Below are 19,483 nucleotides of genomic sequence, written 5' to 3'. Positions count from 1 at the left end.
TAATATGTCTTGCCACGCGTGTAAAACACCATTAATTCTATTCAAGTGAACATCTTATAATGTTTTACGTTACAAAACTGGCTTGTCAACATGTCTGTTGGTTACAAATCCCAGAGTGTGGTGCAGAGAAAACACTGAAATCAACTTGGTGAAATATTGGTTAGCAGGGGGGTGATTTGGCAGATTGTGGAGTGCGGGACGAGCCCCGGTAAATGGATATGAATTGGAAACGATTTCCGAGCTGGAATTGATTTCTGCGTCGAGTGTCGAGTGCAGTTGATGTAATTTCTCAATCAGACAGAGTGGGGGAAAAGGTTAGGCTGAAAAAAAGGGCCGCATCAACGATGGAGTGTACACACCTCATCGCTCCTTTCTCGCTCCGACACGCAGCTCTTTCATCACCATCTCACCGCTATCCCAAGGAGACCGAGCGAAAATGTCATTCCACGTATGGTAAAACGTATTAAAAAAATCACTGCTGGGCACAAGTGATGAAAGGGAAGCCAAAGATGAGGGCAAATGAATAGTTATGTCATTATCTGCCTATTTCACTCAGCCCCTCTGTGAGTTCCATGTGGCTAATTCATCTTTGTGTCCTTGCTCAGATCTGTGGAGCAGACTTGGTTATCGGTGGGGGGTCAGCCGCCTCCGAGGCACTCCTTCCTCATTACAATCCAGTCCGGTGAGGAATCTACAGGCACTGGGGTTGAACTGCAGCAGAGTCCCGCTGAGGAGCTTTGTTTAAACAGCGTTGCGCTGTATTACCCAACTTAATGGAGACTCCATCCTCCAGCCCAACCCCTCACCAGCTCATGTATTTAAATGGGGGTTATCTGCTCCTCGGTGTCGGCCATAGGGCAGCGGCGCCGGGCCAGATGGAAGTGGGTCAGACCAGAAAATGGGACTCTGAAGGGTAAGGAGCATTTACTTGGCTGTTAAAGGTGTTAAAATGAGAAAGGAGTGGTTTATTGGCTCCAAGAGAAAGCCAGCAAATGTTGATGATGAAGGGGGGATGAAAGTCACACTTCTGTAGGTAACTCAGATTTTCAATCACGGTTTGGCAGGTTTTTTTGGTACAATAGAGGGGTGAGAAAAATAAAAAGTAGAACAGTTGCTCATTAACAATTATCCTTACTTTAACAGAAAGAAACTTAAAGAGTTTCATTAAACTTATTGACTCGGGATGTCTTCATAAGTCATATTTTAAAGTGTATCTACAGATACAGGTCCATTGATCTTGATGCATTTGGCTAAACCAACTGGTGTATTCTGGGTAAAACCTGTTAATTCCTTACATACTAAGGATGGGACGATAAAGGATTTTATCATGGAGTGGAATAAAAAACACTATGATCAAGGTAATGATGAATGACAACTGACTTGTTATCATCGTAGAGAAGTGAAAGATAGAAAAATACAGGAATTGCATTGACCTTATGTTGTGCGTTCACAATACTCTGTTCATCATGGCTCTGATCCTTTCTTTAACCTGTTTCTCTGGTGTTTCGGAGGTACCTTTCAGAGCCTTGATTGCTCCGATGGTTTCCTGGTTGGCCCAAGCTGCAGCTTGTTTGGCCTGACGATCCCCCACCACTGAAAAGGGCCCCAGTGAACCCCTTTTCTCGCTCTTCCAGCCTGGTGGCAGCAGTCTGTGTTCAGTCAAAGGGGCTACAAGGTTAGCATATCTATATTTTACTCTTTATGAGGGTTAGGATGGATGGGACTGGCTTACGTTTGGTTTTCGGTTCTTTTGTTGGTAGTTTAGGCTCGTGATTTAGGCAGTCAGGTGTTTCAGGTCCGACGGCCCACGGCATGGCTGGCCTGAGCTCTTATTTGTTTCTTTAAGCCAGACCATCGGATCTGTTGTTTATTTTTGGGGTTCATAGTAATCACTTATTTTAAGCCAAGTCACAACCTAACCAAGTAGTTATGCTGATAACTGCATGGTTTACTTTCACTATTAAACAAGCAAGCCCTGGGCTGCAATCATTAACAATTCAGCACCTTGGAGGCGTCGTCCGTGTCTTCAAATCTAGCCTTCAAAACATAGTGTGACATTCTCTCTCTTCATCCACTCTCCCTTTTGACCTGCTAATCACCACATCTCTACTCACCGGGCTGGTTCAGACTGCCCTCGTACTCAATGAGCCATTACAGTAGCTACATGAGTTTGCTGTTTGACCCCCCCATTGATTTGTCTGCGTTTAAAGCCATCGGTACACTCTGCATAATGTCTTCAGACACCTTCTACCTCCAGCAGCCTGCTTGCACTTACTATGCACGCTGTTATTCTGCCTCCATAAGCAGAATGGAGAGTGCAGAAAGCCCGAGGATGCGGCCTAATCTTTCCATCGCTGCGAGCCCGAGCAGGCACCGCAAACACAAGCCCGTGATATAATACTCCGTTTTTGCATTCTGCTGACATCCCTCTGCAGATCCTCGAAGACAAAAATAAGTTTTATCAACAGCGAGTCACTCCATACTGATTGTTTTATTCACCTGCCTCTGGCTGCAGAGTTGGTTATTGTTTAAACAAAAAAAAAACCCTGCAAACAGAAGCCGGGACAACAATTTCAATTGAAAAACGTGACATGTATTTTATTGTTTTGTTTTGCTTCACATTACCAAACAACTGATATATGGAGGAGCGGAGGTGAATCATAAAGCAGCCCATGGCATCTGTAAGCAATCTGTTCTCAGCATTGCGTGCAATTTGTTTCCCTCTGGGGGTGTATGTACGGATTTCTACACAACACAGTTTACCGAGGCGATGTAAATCAAAGCAAAGGCTGGAATACAAGCATCAGCAACTTACTGTACTGTAGTTACACAGCTGCATTGCACACACACCCGGTGTGCTAATTCTCCTAAATGCCACTCTGAGAAGCTAAACACACAACACAGCCAGACAGAGGCACATATAACCCAAAATAAACGGGAGCGGGCAGATGAGGCGAACCAGATGTAATCGTGTATTTTCCTCCTGTAATCTGCTTTGTCCTGCACCGGGCTCAGACTACCACAGATTATTTGACTTATATCACAATGTGTAATCCCCCATCGGTACACAGTTTCAGTATCAATACAAGGAAACGCTGTGGAATAAACACAGCTTTTAGACACACGGCTGCTTTTCACCTTCAGCTTGAATCGCAGACGGCCACACCGATGCTAATGGCTACGGCTAACGCATTACGGCAAAGGGGCGTTTTTCATTAAAAAGAGAATGTGATGATTTGATGGGCAGATCAAACTAACACTTATGACTAACACATCTGCATATGAATGTTTGAAAGGATCTAAATGAGCTCTTGGGGATGTAATCATGCATCTGATTAGAGTGCTGCAGGAATGAGTTCTAAAACTCCAAAATTAATCAGTATTATTAAACTTTCAGTTCCCTCGTCTCAAAGTCAATGGGTTTTTAGATTGGGCTGTTGGTTAGAGTTGGTCCACAATCTCTGCGTCTTTCGGGCCAATTGCAGTCATGTGTAGAGTGGACCTTTAGAGCGGAACAGCTACTCTGTAACCGAGTTTATCCGCTTCAAATACATTGATAGAAACGCTCTTAATATGCATTTCATTTTTCAACATTATAAAATTAGTTTGACAATTAATCAGGCAGCAACCTCCTGTTCTGAAAAGTCAAGCCAAGAGTTAAGATCCACCCGTCGCTCCTCCACACTCCAAATATGGTCACTTCCTTCACTGGTTACAAAAAATCCAAGATAGTGACGGCCAAAATGCTGAACTCAAGGCTTCAAAACCGTATGGGTGATGTCACCATGACTACTTCTACTTCTTATATACAGTCTAAACAATTAAATATCAGTGAACCCGACAAAACCTGGCAAATGTTGCTTTTAATTAGCAAAAATATAGTTGATATTTAGCCGGTTATTCAAAGCCAAGAGGAGGAAGAGTAAAGAAACCTGAGGAAAGGCAGATTGAAAATGAGGATGCGGTGAATGTTCCGACAGCCGGTTGGGCTGAAAAGAAGAGCCGTGGTGAAAAGAAAGTTCTCTTGTGGGTGTAAGTTGGAGGCCAGCGGTGCCTGCAGTGGCTGGGTGATTGGCAGCCGTGCACAGATTGACACTGACCTGTGGAATTTAAGGATTTAAAGGAGTTGATGAAAGTGTCTGCACCCATCATCACAGGGTTACTGTCAACCACAAGGAATATTTTTCAATTTCTTTTCAATGCGCGGCTGTTTAAGAAAATCCCCCCAGCCCTCGGTTCAACCTTCAACTCTATTTATCCCACCGCGCTCTTCTTCACCTCCACTCGGCTGCCTCGGCGTTCATCCCCTCGCTTGGTCTAACTCAGACCTGACTCCTCGGCCTCTTCAACCCTTCCCTGCCCGTCTACCATTTTCCCTCTCCTCCTCCCTTCTCCTCTGCAGTCATTTAATTTTCTCTCTTGTCCCAATTGTGCCTCCATCATGCATCCTCCTCCTTCACTTACATCCTTTGCTTCTAATTCCTTGCCTATTTTGTCCCTCACTATCTCCTTACTTTGCCCTCTCATTTTGTCTTCCCTCCTCCTTTCATCTGCTTATTTTCCACCCAGACTTCATCTCACCCGCTTCATCTTCCCTTTCCCTCTCTCCTCCCCCTGCTGTCAGTCATTGGAGGGTAAATGCCGGTCTATCTCGTGTGAACCCCATCCATCACGCTGCCACTTAATACCCACAGCTGTCACTGTGTGTGTACACAAGTGTGCATCTTTGTGCAGGTGTATATGCGTTGATGGACAGCTGCACTGTGTGTGTGTGAGATTTCCCAAATATTACATTGGACATTGATTGGTGACTAAAAATGTAAATATATGTAAATACTGACTCAACAGTGTCCGTCTCTTCCTCTCTGCTAAACTTGTTTTTCTACTGTGTGTATGATTGTATCGTGTGTGTGTGTGTGTGTGTGTATACACACATATCCGTATATATAGAGGAAGTACAAATGTCTGCAGACAGGGTTGAATCCTGAAAAAAAGTTTCCTTTTTCTTCTTTTCACATTGTAAAAGAATGCTGTTCCATTTGTGGACAAATCAACACTCAACTAAAAGAGGGGAAAACACTGTGATGGAACCACCGTGTACCATCAGTAAGGTGATATTTCACCATGATAGGAAAAAGGAAATCCTCCTGCAGCTTCACTGGGGCCAAATCTGTTTAGTTAGATGCTGGAGGCCCATAAAACAGTGTCTGGTGTGTTGTGCTGGTTGTCAGAAACTAATCCCACAACACCCATCCCACCACTGGGAGGCCTCTTCCCAGCACGCTTGGCCCCCACGCCACAGTAGCTTTAGCAATTTCCACAGTCCTCCTACCACCTCCAGTGCTGGGGCTGGCTTGGGTACACTTAAAACAAGCTGCCCATGTTATATCGGATATCCATTTTCTTCCCCATAAACCTGCTGGAGGCAAATGGTGCGTGCTCCCCGACCGAGGTGTCTGTGCCTTTAATTGGTTTTCGATCAGCGATTGTCACTTGAAGAAGAACTCGCTACCTGCCAGACATTTATAAAGTACCTGCCAATTAGCATTCTGCATTGATTCAGAGAAGGGGCTTAGCTGGAGTATTTGGTGAGAGAAAAAAAAGGACATTTAAGGGGATTTTTCACTACACTGCTTTTTGGACTTTACAACTGGCGGCTAAAAATTCTATAATTGGTGCTTGGTTCGTGTCTCAGAGGGGTGTAGAAAGGAAAAAAAAAAAACAGAAGGTTAATCAGCACACAAACCTGCTGGAAAAACTACAGCCGCTTTGTTTTATCGCTGCAAACAAAAGGATCTGTCAGACAAGAACACGAGGAGGGAAAACACGGGATTCATTTCTATTGTCGTGATGAGAAGCTGTGACAAAACGCTGTGACGGGGGCTGGAACGCTTCAGATGTGGAGCCGACGATAAGGTCTGATGATTAGATGGGAGGCTCTCACATTTTAGATCAAGTGCCGTCCCCTGCGCTTTGTTCACAGCAAAGAGAGCAAGAATAATTAAACTAAATAAACTAGAGCACCGCATACATTACTCAACACTTGTGTAAACAGGTTTTTTATCCCATTTAGATGGGAGGAGTTGCTGACATGACAGCCGGGGGTCTAAAATTCTTTGAGCAAATGCGAGTTCCTAATGGGTGTTCATGGAAGGAGTCACGGAACGTGTCTGAAATCCTTTCAACATGATGAATGTTATCTGTTCGTGAGCAGATGCACGTCCGTTACATTTCATCACCTGCGAATCAACGTCGCCGAATGACTAAGTCAGGATACGCTTGCTGTTCAACTGTGTTGCACAAAGGTTTAATTAAAAAAAAAGTGTCAGCCAAGAAAAGCGCTTTATTACTATCACTCTACGGATGTGATATGAATGCATCGTTGTAGTCTGGTTTGTTAAAAATGAACAAATACATATATATTAACGAATGCTATAAGCCTTTTTTATTATGGAGCTTGACAGATTTTCCAGTGTAAAATGCAAATTTCTCAAATTTACTACTATCTGCATGCCCAGTTACAAATCACTGGAAATGACATTGGCTTGTTTGTCTTTTGGGTGAGGCAGCCCCTTTAACTCAACAGCATGTTTTAGTAAATGATCATTAAAACAGTTCTCTAATTACTTGTGAATTATGCAAGAGCTTTAATTTCCTTCAAAGGATCCTAATTACTGAGTGAGGAACAGAATTACAAGTGTCACTCATCCAGATTATTTCTACACATACAGTATGAGCTGGCTGTTACACATTTCTATCCCAAATCAACACTAACAAAGTGAAATTGGATAATATGGATCCTGTGGACAAATATTATCAAACTGAGGGCTCTGTGTGTGTGTGTGTGTGTGTGTGTGTGTGTGTGTGTGTGTGTGTGTGTGTGTGTGTGTGTGTGTGTGTGAGAAAGGCACCATTAGCTCCATAAAAGCTTTCTTGTGTCCGTCTCTCTGATGGCCTGTCTGCAGCCTTGGCCTCTCCGTCCTCCTCTTCAGCTCTGACATGAGCAGGCTGGGTGGGACCTGACGGGGGGGAAACCCCACTGCCTCAATCTCTGCAGTGATTATTACATCTCCCTTGCTGGGAGGCCAGCAGCAGGATGATGACCATACAAAAGGGACAAATGTACCCCAAACTCGAAGAACTGTTGGCACATGTGGGCCATCAGAGGACGCGTATGAGAAGAGCGAGCTGGCAGTGCTTCCTGTCCTCACTCCCACACGCTTGGACAGTGGACCTCTGCGTCTGGTACTGATGCAAGGAGCCAGACTTTAGACCAGGCTGTCAATGAACAATGCGAAGCAAGACTTTTCCAGGGTTTCCATCCAGGGCTTAGCCCAGACCTCTGTAGGGTTTCAGTTTTGATATTACTGGATCTCAGTGCTGCATTCAACATGGTTGATCACAAAATACTAATTGTCAGACTGGAGAAGTGGGCAGTACTTTCTGGTACTGTGCTAAATTGCTTCAAAGCTTACTTAAAAAATCAGGACTACTTTGTTTAAGTTGGTAATTAGGAACTTGAGCGAACAAAACTCACACGTGGGGTTCCCCAAGGCTCCATTCTGGGGCCGCTATTGTTCAATATCTAGATGCTCCACCTAGTGCAGAGTATTGCATATCTTGTTACACACAACTCTACATTACAGTGTCACCACATGACTACAGTCCCATGTTTTTTATCATATGATACTTCCTGTATGAAAGGTACAAAACAAGGCAGAAACATGTCGAGCAATACGCCAAAAACGATACAAAACTTTGTTGTAAAAGAATATAATAGAATTGTATATGAGTGTATAAAGGGTGTGAAATCACATTACCCAGCAACTCTTTTCCCATAACCCCATTTACATCAACGGCCCTCCCTGGTATAAGTTCAACTAAATACAGTCAGACCCACTTCACCTGTTTTCCACGTCGCCCTCCGAAGTAGCCAGAAATGCCTCACACAACCTGAGGCGTTCAGGGGCCTAACGTTTTATCAATCTTTCTATCTCGCCCAACTCCATCACGCAAGGCCACTGCTGCACATTCACACAACAATCAACACAGACGAGCAATCAAGTGGCTCGATGAAATGACATAGCATTGATTGAGCTGGTTCACAAATAGCATTTTCTTTCCCATAAAAGCAAATCAATGTAAGAGTATGACAAAAATCACAGTGGGTTTTTTTCTTTGTACCAACTAAATAAGTTGGCACTCTAACATTTATTAGTAATATAAATCAGTGGTGCCCAGCTCCGCATCAAAGGCTTCCTTTGATGATTTCCTTCCATCCAGCTTTTGCTAAGTGTCCCACTATATCTCGAGAATCATTCTGCAAAGCAGATTTTGTATGGATCAAATGGAGCCCGAACATTTGGACAACAGCTTGAACATGAATATTTAAAAGGTCCTAAATTAGAGATTCAGAGCAGTGATATAGCATCTAACAGCTATTAGCCATATAACGATATCCAGAAGCAGACTACGTGGTCACTGTCCCTCTGTGTGCGTTGTAATCGGAGCTTCTCCGTACAGTTTTCTGGCTGTGCCCCAAGTTGGAAAATGTTCAATGTAGTGTAAAATACTAAAGGTGGATGAGGGGTGAATGGTTCTACCTAAAACTAAAAACAACACTTTAACACTATGAACTAACTCTCGAGCATTACCATGACAACGTATGAGCTGGTTTACCGGCAGGCTCTGCTTCTCCTTCCTATTTTGGGTCCTTTGACATTATGACGGGTTCAAACAGACTTTTACAACACAGCAGGCACTCCAGTTGTTGGTTACGCTGCGATATTAATTAAAGTTCAGTTGAGTCATAAAATCATACACCAGACACAAACTAATGAGCGCATAAATGAAGGACGTGGACGTGTGTCCTGGGTGCTTCCGTTAATTACGGTGACACGAGAGGCCCAGCAGGACGTGTTTGCATTAAAGAGAGGAGGAAACAAACAGCTAAACCGATGACGCGGCTGGGGAAGACGAGGTGAAAGCGACGGGTAGTGCAGCACTTAGTTATAGCTGACCTTTACCAAATTAAAGCTAATTGAGAGCTCTGAAAGGATAAGCAATATTCCAAAGGTCAGCCAGAGAGCCTGAGAACAGGATTACATTTGCTTTGCTAACCTCGAGGTTGCCAACGCCTCAACATGCAGTTTCTGACCTCCGCTGGGAAACGTTTTTTCGAGGAAGAGAAATGGACCATTAAGGTGAGAGTGCGTGGAGAGCTGTGAGGCCTGATGGCACTACGGCGCATTCCACTCATGTTATTGCTTTCCCCATTGAGGGAGACGTATTATTTCCATTTCAATTTCTACACTATTACTTTGGCTGCCAATCAAACAGCTTTATCTGTCAGATGATGAAATATTCACAACGATCCAACAGCGCTCTATATGAAATCTATGACCCAGCTGAAGTGTAGATGCTCACTGCAGAGGATTGTATATTATTACTCTGAAATGAGCGAGTGTCGTGATACCTTTACGAATGGAGGTATGACTGAAACTCCTACACAGTTTTTCATGAAATCTTTTATTGCTGGTCGCCACCCAAGTAGACTGAGGCTGCTTTCACACCCGGAGTTAATTTGGCCCAGAACAGGTGGAGAAATGAGCCAGTGTCTGGTTCCTGTTCACACCGACTGTTCACAAAGCATCCAGAGGAGGAAAGAGGACGTTATCCAGACTGACATGTCACTCGTTGATTATCAGCCTACATTATCAGGACCAATGTGGGTCCTTGTTCTGGACCAAATTAACCGAGCTTAATGTGTGAAAGCAGCCTAAAAGTGAGCCGAGACCTTTTTAACAACCTTAGTTTGCATTTTTGTCCATTGGTGGCTTTCACACCAGCACTAACAAACCAGACAAACCGAACAGTCTGAATTCAACCGAACCAAACGTTAGGTGTGATAGCACCCTGAGTATAATAAGACCTACATTCCATCAACATTATTTCCCTCTGCATCATTAAACCGGGCTTCATTTTCCAGCGAAAAACCCTCCTTTGCTCGTTTATGCTCCGGCTCTGAGACGCTGCCGGCTGCAGAACAAGGTATCTGGGGTTTGGGAAGGCTCAGCGGTCACAGGAGGATCATGAATAGCGTTTAACTGCTCCGGCTGCTGTACGGTGGTTAGTAAAGCAAGTGCGCCGTGGAGAACTGTGAGAAGAGATAGCCGAGATATAAACGGAGCAGCAAAACCGCCGAGCGGTCGGCGCCAGAGGGGAGGACAAGCAGGCACTTATTTATGAATGCCTGGACATTGTGGGGAAGCCTTGTGAGCTTTGGGAAACAGATGCCTTTATTTGCTGTGTACACACCACAATACCGCATTACCTCACTGTTACGCTGCATCTGGGCTTTTATTCCCCATGGCCCTTCGCCTAACTCGGCCCTCGCCACAATGTTCTGGCTGCAACCTTCAGACTTTGCTTCCAAATGTACTCATTCATTCTAACTCCTTTAAGACTAGAGAGTGGCTAGTTTGCTTTAATTGAAAGGTGTCTGGGTAACTGCTTACTGGTTTCTGGATTTGGAGTGATTTCAATAAAGAGACAGAGAGACCTTCCTTTGTGCAGTCATAGCAGCAAAGTCAAGATATAACATACAGAATAAGAACCTTTTCACTTCTGCGTCTGGGTGACTTCTCTTACAACGAATGGAAAGAGGTTTCATTTTTGCTTCTGAAATGTAATGTTGAAGCTCAGGTGACTAATGCGGCGCAGTCTTACTTTGGCCAAATCAGACAGCTAACCAAGGCCTGGGCATTCCTTCCCTCTGCAGTCTCAGAAAAGGTCATTCATGCTCTCCTCCAGACTCGATCATTGTGAAGCCCTTTATTCTGGTAGCAGCAGGAGGAACATGTAAAGACTGCAGTCGATATAAAACGCTGCTGTCAGGCTTTCAACATGTACTCAGCGGAGAGCCCACATCAGACCGACCCCTGCTGCCCTTTACTGGTAACCATTTGGTTTTACAATCGACTTGAACGTTTTACTGCTTGAATGGTCTGGCTACAGCATCTATCTGTCATTAGCTTCCTTCCTTCCTCCTTATGAGCGTGATTGCTGTTTGAGATCCTCTAGCAGAGCCTGAAAATACAGACAGCAAAGGTGACCGGAACCCTCAGCTGTAGAATTCCTTAAAATATCTCTATCTAAGACTCATCTAATCACTTTTTCCTAACTGATAATATATGAAATATACTGAAATATTATATTTTCAATGGTTTTTATTTTGTTATATATGTAAGCAGGAGAGTACAGTATGAAGAGCGTACGTAGCTCAATGCCCACTAAGCCTATAAAGCATCTGATAACACTACAACATTGTGTTTACAACCACTTATGAAAGAAGAGCATTGATACAAACAAAAAAACAAAACAGATGAAGCACGTGAACTGATTGTTTGAGGTTTAACCGACTCTCGTTCATTACGCTCAGACAATTATGATCACACAGCTGCCGATATGTACACAACAGAAGTGGGTGGAAATGAAATGTGTGCTAAGTTTGATGGATGTGATAGCAGCTGGTGATAACAGCAGAGTCCACATTTTAACTTAACTTCTCTGATATTTGCTGCAGTATCTCCTCGTGGTTAGGTTTTGTTTTGTGTTACCCTGAGAAATGTAAATTCTCCTTTCTATCAGGAGTGAAACTAGCAACCGGGAAAACGCAGGGCAGTTTGTGCCACTGGGGTTCAGGGTGTGGTGTTAAATACACCGTGTATAAGTAGAGAACAAAAGTAAACCTTAACTTTGACCTCATCAGAAGAAGTTCCCCTCTTCACCTTCACTCTGAAACTTCATTCTTCCAGAAGTGGGTCCAAGCAAAATGTCCTTCGTTGGAAATTGTTCCATCCACACACACATTTGGTCCTCATAAGCCTAGACATCACCTGACGGAGACACACTCATACATGCAGACACCTGCAGGCTTATCAAAACCACCTCGGCTCAGCAGAAAAACACAATCTCAGGGAAAAATAATTAGCCTGCCACACACAGATACACAACAAGATGGAGAAGGTGGTATGAACGCTGAACTGCCGTCAATCAATCAGTGCAAAAAGCGTCATGTGACCGGGAAGGGCGAAGACGTCTTGTCAGAATGACAAAAATAATGCCAATGGCAAGGTGGCCCCCATGTTATCCTCAATGTGGGAGCAGCTCAGACTTCACACTGTAGTTATAATGTATGCAGCCTCACTTTTCTGGTGGGAAAAGCAAACATGTATCAGAGTGCAGCAGACTTACCTGGAACAAAGCTCCCCTGCACCACCTCCTTGTACGCCCACCATCCTTCATGAATTTTCGGCGGATTCGGTTGCGCTGTGAGGTGAGGAGAAGAAAACACAGGGACATCAATCACTCGCATCTGAAATTCAGGCGACAAAGCAAAAAAGAGCCGCCTTCGCCGCCCTCATCACTTCCAGACGCCCCGCCAACTTTGCCAGCGAGACGCTCCGGCGAATAAGTGTCTCCGGAGACGGCCCCCCGAAGCAAACAGACCTCCGGTATGAACTCAACCTCTCGTTTCGGTCCAACTACACACACGTGTCCACACACAAGCAAACTCCCCGGTGACGCGACGCCTCCCAAGGCATTTGTGTAAATGCGTTCTGTCATGTTGCGTGAGCTGTGGAAGCCCCGGATCACAGCGGGGTCCTACAGTATAATTGAGGTGACTAAGTAAAGGTCTCAGTTCAGGGAAAGAGTTGTGACCAAGCATTACCCAGCCAGCCTTTGGGATATTGCTTTTTCTACACCAACTTTTCTTTCATTCACCAAACACGGGCGCGTGGCTTAATCGAAGGTTAAGAGGTCGCCCTGCTGGCTTGTGTTTAATGAAAGTCGAGGTGGCCAAAACAAACCCTCCTCCTCCTCCTCCTCCCCAAACAACATCGCAGGGCAACATTTGGAGAGCTGGTTCAATTTCCAAGGGTTGGGCCAACTGGACTCGGTCCAGTAAAAGCTATTTTCTCGGAGGGAAATCTCCACTGCCACCAGTTTAAAAAAGCGAGTGGGGGGAGCAGCTTAAAGAACTCGATCTAGTTGGCAACTTGTTTTCTCAAAATGATGAAATGTTTCTCCCTTTTTTGACGGCAAATGAACTTGAAGCACCACCTTTCTGAATGGAGTGGAATCAGTGCAGCGGTCATCGGAGCGGCAGCAGCAGCCGTGAGTGGGACTTTCCACACCATTAGAGGGAGGCTGGCCTGCTGCCCAGCACTGAACCCTGACCGAAGATCCACTCCGGCTGCTAAGATAACATTTTATACCAAAGGAGGGAACATCACTCTCTGCCAATGCATTTCCTTTTCTTACACAGGTTTTTTTTTTTCTTTTGGTTGAAAAGGACAGAATATGATTGTTAAAATTGCACCTTTTAGAAACCAAGCCACCGTGAAAATGAATTGTGATGCTTCATTGTTATCTTAAACAAAGGCCAGCCTGAAGTGATCTATCTCTGCTTGTTAGGGTTATTAAGAGGGTTGTTTCTCAAAACTAAAAAAAAAACACTTCTCTCATAAATTCTCTTCGCTTTCTACTTTTGTTACACTTGGACTTGGAAAGTCTTATTCTTGGGCCATAAAAAACTCTTTCTTCGCCCTGTACAACACTAGAGAGGATATTGAACTGCATCCAACCAGGAGGGACACACTGCAGTGTTCAGGCACAGTCCCACCCGGCACAAACCTTGGAGCAGAATCAAGGGAGTTTAATGGAGCGGCTGTGGCCATGAATCCAGGAGGAGGCTGAGACTCAGACACAAACGTCTAGGTGATCTGTAATGTGTCACTGTGAGCCGGAGTTCGCTCTCAAATATGTGTAAAGGAAACTGTGACAGCTGTGACCACAGACTGTATAGAAGAAGTGGTGACATCACCCATTAATTTTTGGATTGCGGTGCTCAAGTAATCCAGCAATTTTTTTTTGCCACTTCACTGTGTAAGTGGGTCCTCTGGCACGGAGACCAGGACTCTTGAACAGTGTTGTTAATGACGTTGCTAAGCTCATAGAATGAACCTCTGATGGATGGGAACAGGTTTCTCTATGCCATTATGGACTGGGGACCAGGGGAATTTAAATCTACAGTAATGTAATTGTAACCTCTCACATGATGGACAATGTGCAGCTCCTGTAATCAGTGTGATCAACATCTGGCCGCTAAGACGCTGGCAGATCTGGTAAATTAGGGTGGATAAATGTGGCGTGCCGTCTGCTGTCCGTGGTGCTGAAGGAAGGTTTGGTGGCAGGATGGGCGAGGCTCTGGCGTAACAAACTGAATCCTTTGTGATTGTCTGGAATGGTTGTGTGCATCTGAGGGGTGATGGCTAATATTTATTTATAGGTGTTTAAAATGTGGTTTTGTGCCGCCCCTCCACAGCAGCATGGCATTTTCTGCTTTAGTTCTCTGCAGTGTTGTTACTCAAGCAGAGGAAACACATCAGAATGAGTGTTTAATTCATTTCAACATGTTGGTTAACAATTAAAACTAAAACTTAACTAATAGCTCCAGTCATTCACAGTGTTAGCCTTTTTATTATCATTATCAACCATCATTTAAGAGAGTATATTTACATAATTTATTTTTACATCTAGTAGAGAAATGAGCTGCAGCCATGGAAACATAGTTGGTCTACTAATTTGAATACGATGTTTTCATTCACACAAAGTATCATGTGAACATTGAACATTTATTAAGGATGGATATGAACCTCCTGAAAGCCGACTCCAAAACACCTGAACTGTACCTTTAAGGCCGGTGGCGGGTGCTTTTTCTTTACTTTACTGGTAATTGATTGAACACTGTATCAGCAAGCTAACGCCTAAAGTTGTTTTCCCGTGCCTCTACAGTCACATTTGCATACAGCTAACCTCCCTGCTGAACAACAGACACACTGTGATCACGGTGTACCACTTTGTCAACCGCGCAGCGTTTTTATCATGTTTTATGAGATAAAATGCTCCGCAGTGAGACAGATAACGAGCCGTGGGAGAGAACAATAGAATACCGTGTTTTTTGGTGTGTAACAGAGAGCCCTCGGGATTGTGGTGACTTTAAGTAATAATATGAAGGAGATTTTCAGGCCTGTGGACATGATCCTCTTACAAGCTCCTGACAACTAAACACATCTCTCATACTCACACTCTGCACATGTGCACTGTGCTCCAGCCTACAACATAACAGCTGCTGTCCCCGGCAACAAAAAAATAAAAGAATAAAACACTATTTTTTGGATTGATATACCCACTCTCCCCGTTATTTCAGTCTAATTAGACTGAATGTGGAACGATTTTATCACCATCAACTTTAGACAAATTGCTGCTGAGATACTACAATGATGAATTTTGCGAGCTAATTCCAACCTTTCATGATCCCCGTGAGAAAACGAAGCCGTTGCGGCAGCAGAACAGCAGCGCCACGAGGAATATGACATTGACAAATGTGGAAATATATGGGTGGAATTATCCATTAATGGAAGATGTAGCAAATAAGACAGGAATTTAATGCAATCATACAGTGTGACCAATGGAAAATATGGATCGGGAGGTCGTCTTTATACGAACACCATTCTTCGTCGAGACGTTCAGCTGAAGGTACGGAGTCCTCAGTGTGCCGTAATGAGACTTTTTCAATGCGTAGTAGAAAATGTAATTCAATGAATTATATATGAACCTTTTAAAAGGTTATTAACACTGAATTAATTATATCAAGTATATCAATGATGCAAATGATAATTTCAAATTTTGAAAAATACATGTCATTTAATTAATTAGACCAATTACTTTTCATAATCAGTTGATTATTTTATTAATATGTCTTTAAATTATGAATGAATAGGCCTAATTAAACATGGATATGGAATTGCAAAATATATTAAAAAGGCTTAGCAATGTGACTTTCCATCACGTATTTATATACATGTATGTGTGTGTTCAGTCTCACAAAATTCAGTTTAACATAGGGCTGCATCAGGAGCACTGATTGGCTAGCAATTTATCATTTTCATGCAAATATATTTATTCAATCATATGTATCTATTTTTATTTGTTTAATTCAATATACATTTGAAAGGGCATGGCACACTTCAGCTTCCATATATTCAGAGTATTCCGCCTTAATTTTCCGACATCGGCATCCCGATAGACTGATGATACTCGATGCGATCGCCGGAGTGTCAGGAAGAATAATATACTTATTTGTTGGTTAGGGCCGCTCTATTGTCAAACTGGATATTTTCCCTTGAAATATCAACTTATATCTTTTTTACATCCACCCGTCGCTCCTCCACAGTCCAAATATGGTCATATATGGTTCCTAATATGGTTCCTTCATTGGTTGAAAAATATCAATACGGTGACGGCCAAATTTCCTAACTGAAGGCTTCAAAACTGTAGTCAACAAACCAATGAGTGTTGTCACCATGACTGCGTCCACTTCTACTGACCACCTACATACAGTCTTTGGTCAGTATGTGTATTGGGTAAGTTGGGAGTGAGAACGGGTCGTTGTGGGAGTCTGTTTGCTGCTCCAGAGGACAATAATGAAGTAAGAGAGTTGGTTAGAAATGTCAATCACATCCATTCTAAAGTTAAACACCCATATTAGCTGGTAAACTGGTCAGCAGCGACAGTGCAGTGAAGGTTTGCCAACTCGGTACATGTCTGGACTCCAAATATAGAAACTCCGACAGGCCGGTCCAAATTACACATTTCAAGACTGTGACTGGACCCAATGTAAATGTGTACTTTGTGTGTCTGTCGGCCTGTCACGATGTCAGCCCTCACACAGACCTCCGCTGTCAGCAGTTTCATGTCAGCTAACCCTCATTAAGTGTTTAAAAAGAGAGGAATGAAAACTTTGTTTAACAGACTATGTCACTGTGGGAATGAGCTCACCTACACTGGAAATGGATGAAATGTCCTCATTGACAGAATGTGGAATAAGTGTCATCTTTAGTTGGACAGACAGCAGAGGTGGAAGGTATGCTAACATAATGTCCAATTTTTTGCCTTCTTTTTTTCCCCTTAACTTTTGTTTTTCCTTCCGTGTTTCATTTAATCTATTTGTATTATTTATTTCCTTCCTTCCTTCCATCGCTCATTTTTATTTCCTTCTGTCTTACCGTTTATTTACTGTTCTTCTTTGGTTTCTTTCGCCGTCACTCATCAATTTATGTCCTTGTTGCAGTAGATCCATCATTAATATCTCTTTTTTATGTTTATTTCTTCCCTATTTTTCATCTTCTTCCTCTTTATTTTGTATTTTACTCCTATTTCCCTTCTTTCCTTTGACCTTCCTTGCTCTCTTCATCCTTTCGTGTTTCCTTATAGGTCCTTTTTTATTCCTTTCCCTCCACACATCTTTCCAAATTATATCCTTCCATCCTTTTATTTTTATAACCTTTGTCCTTTCTTGCTCCCTTTTTTTTTATTCCTTACTCTTTAAAAAACAGTGATAAGACAGTGGAAGTCGTTGTCTGACAGCAAGTTAAATGGTGAAAATTCTAAATACATAATAAATATACTATAAACTCGTCAGACGGCCCTTTCTGAGAGGAAACTGAAGCCTCTTCAAATCTATCAAGACTCCATTAACAAAAACATTTTACTTTGCCACTAATGTTATTGCAATCCGCAATACAATCTTATACCATTCTATCTCTACCCAGAACCACTAGAGACGCCCTCCATTCACCTCCATGTTCCTCACAATGCAGAGCTTTGCTGAAGTGTTGTTTTGGAACCAGAAGGCTCCTCTAAAGCTGTATGACGGATCTGGTTGGCCACAGCCTCTTACTGACCTGAATCCTATTTAGCACAGCACCAGCCTATTTCATCCTCATATTCGGCAGGCTGGCAGCCAGCCCCTGCCACCCGCCCATAAAGCCAAAAGAGAGAGACTCTGTAAATAAACAGTTCATTTTCATATAGTATCCAAACTCTGCCATTAATATTCATTGAAGGCCACCAGCAATCCTGAAGTCCAACCATGCAGAAAGAGAGAGGGAGGGGAGTGACAGGGAACAGGAAGGCTACAGGACAGGCTGAGATTGGAAGGGAAATGAGGGGAAAGAGAGAGGAAGAGGAAGGGGACAGATTGGAAAAGACAGAGACAAAAGTGTGAGTGCTGACATGTGTCCATAAATGAAACTTGACCTTGCCAACAGCTGTGCTTACTGACTTATGGGACAATTATCTCCCACCAAGCTCCGATTGGGGCCTCTCTTTAATAGCCCCAGCTGTGTGTGTGTGTGTGTGTGTGTGTGTGTGTGTGTGTGTGTGTGTGTGTGTGTGTGTGTGTGTGTGTGTGTGTGTGTGTGTGTGTGTGTGTGTCAGCCAGGGCATATTTGCCTCTGTGTCACAAAGTGAAAGATCTGGGCCCTGAAGACTGAATCAAACCAAACCAATTGGTTTCCTATCTGAAATGCAGTGTTCAGTCTTTCTGTGCCGCCTCAGAATGTTCCGGCCTCTCGGTCCGAACCAAAACCAATCAATCTGTTTTTCAATTAATGCAGCTTGGTCAGTGCTTCTCCATGTCGGACACTGACACTCGTTTAGTGTGTGTTTGTTTTAGACACATCCACCAGCTCCATAACAGCAGATGAGGTATTGTAGTCATGTTAACTATGTGGTTTGTTCCCTAAACTTAACTATGTGGTTTGTTCCCTAACCTAACTATGTGGTTTTCTACCTAAATCAAACTATTTGGTTTGTTCCCTAACCTAACTATGTGGTTTTCTACCTAAATCGAAATATGTGGTTTGTTCCCTAAACCGTACCATGTGGCTTTCTGCTTAAATCGAACTATGTAGTTTGTTCCCCAAACCTAACTATGTGGTTTTCTGCTTAAATCAAACTATGTGGTTTGTTCCCTAACCTAACTATGTGGTTTGTTCCCTAACCTAATTATGTGGTTTGTTCCCTAACCTAACTGTGTGGTTTGTTCCCTAACCTAACTATGTGGTTTGTTCCCTAAGCCTGACTATGTGGTTTTCTAACTAAATTGAACAATGTGATTTGTTCCCTAACCTAACTAAGGCCTTTGTTCCCTAAACCCAACTAAGTGGTTCTTTAAAGGGTTCCAGAAACATAACAAAGACTCCATAACAGCAGATGAGGTATTGTAGTCATGTTAACTATTTGGTTTGTTCCCTAACCTAACTATGTGGTTTTCTACCTAAATCGAAATATGTGGTTTGTTCCCTAAACCGTACCATGTGGCTTTCTGCTTAAATCGAACTATGTAGTTTGTTCCCTAAACCTAACTATGTGGTTTTCTGCTTAAATCAAACTATGTGGTTTGTTCCCTAACCTAACTATGTGGTTTGTTCCCTAACCTAATTATGTGGTTTGTTCCCTAACCTAACTGTGTGGTTTGTTCCCTAACCTAACTATGTGGTTTGTTCCCTAACCTAACTATGTGGTTTGTTCCCTAAGCCTGACTATGTGGTTTTCTAACTAAATTGAACAATGT

The 19,483-nt window shown here is 43.2% G+C and overlaps 1 protein-coding gene across 1 annotated transcript in view; it reads right to left on the bottom strand.

Annotated features, from left to right (window-relative positions):
* Positions 1 to 19,483, bottom strand: part of ca10a (carbonic anhydrase Xa) — a 153,792-nt gene that overhangs the window by 118,237 nt on the left and 16,072 nt on the right. The window contains exon 3 of the mRNA XM_084040266.1: positions 12,256 to 12,330. Coding sequence (XP_083896392.1) covers positions 12,256 to 12,330 — 75 coding nt within the window. The remainder of the gene's footprint in view (positions 1 to 12,255; positions 12,331 to 19,483) is intronic.

Source organism: Eutrigla gurnardus, assembly GCF_963514095.1.
Source record: "Eutrigla gurnardus genome assembly, chromosome: 22".
Classification (NCBI taxonomy): domain Eukaryota; kingdom Metazoa; phylum Chordata; class Actinopteri; order Perciformes; family Triglidae; genus Eutrigla; species Eutrigla gurnardus.
Note: the sequence above shows the minus strand (reverse complement) of the source record. Positions and strands in the feature narration are given on the sequence as shown.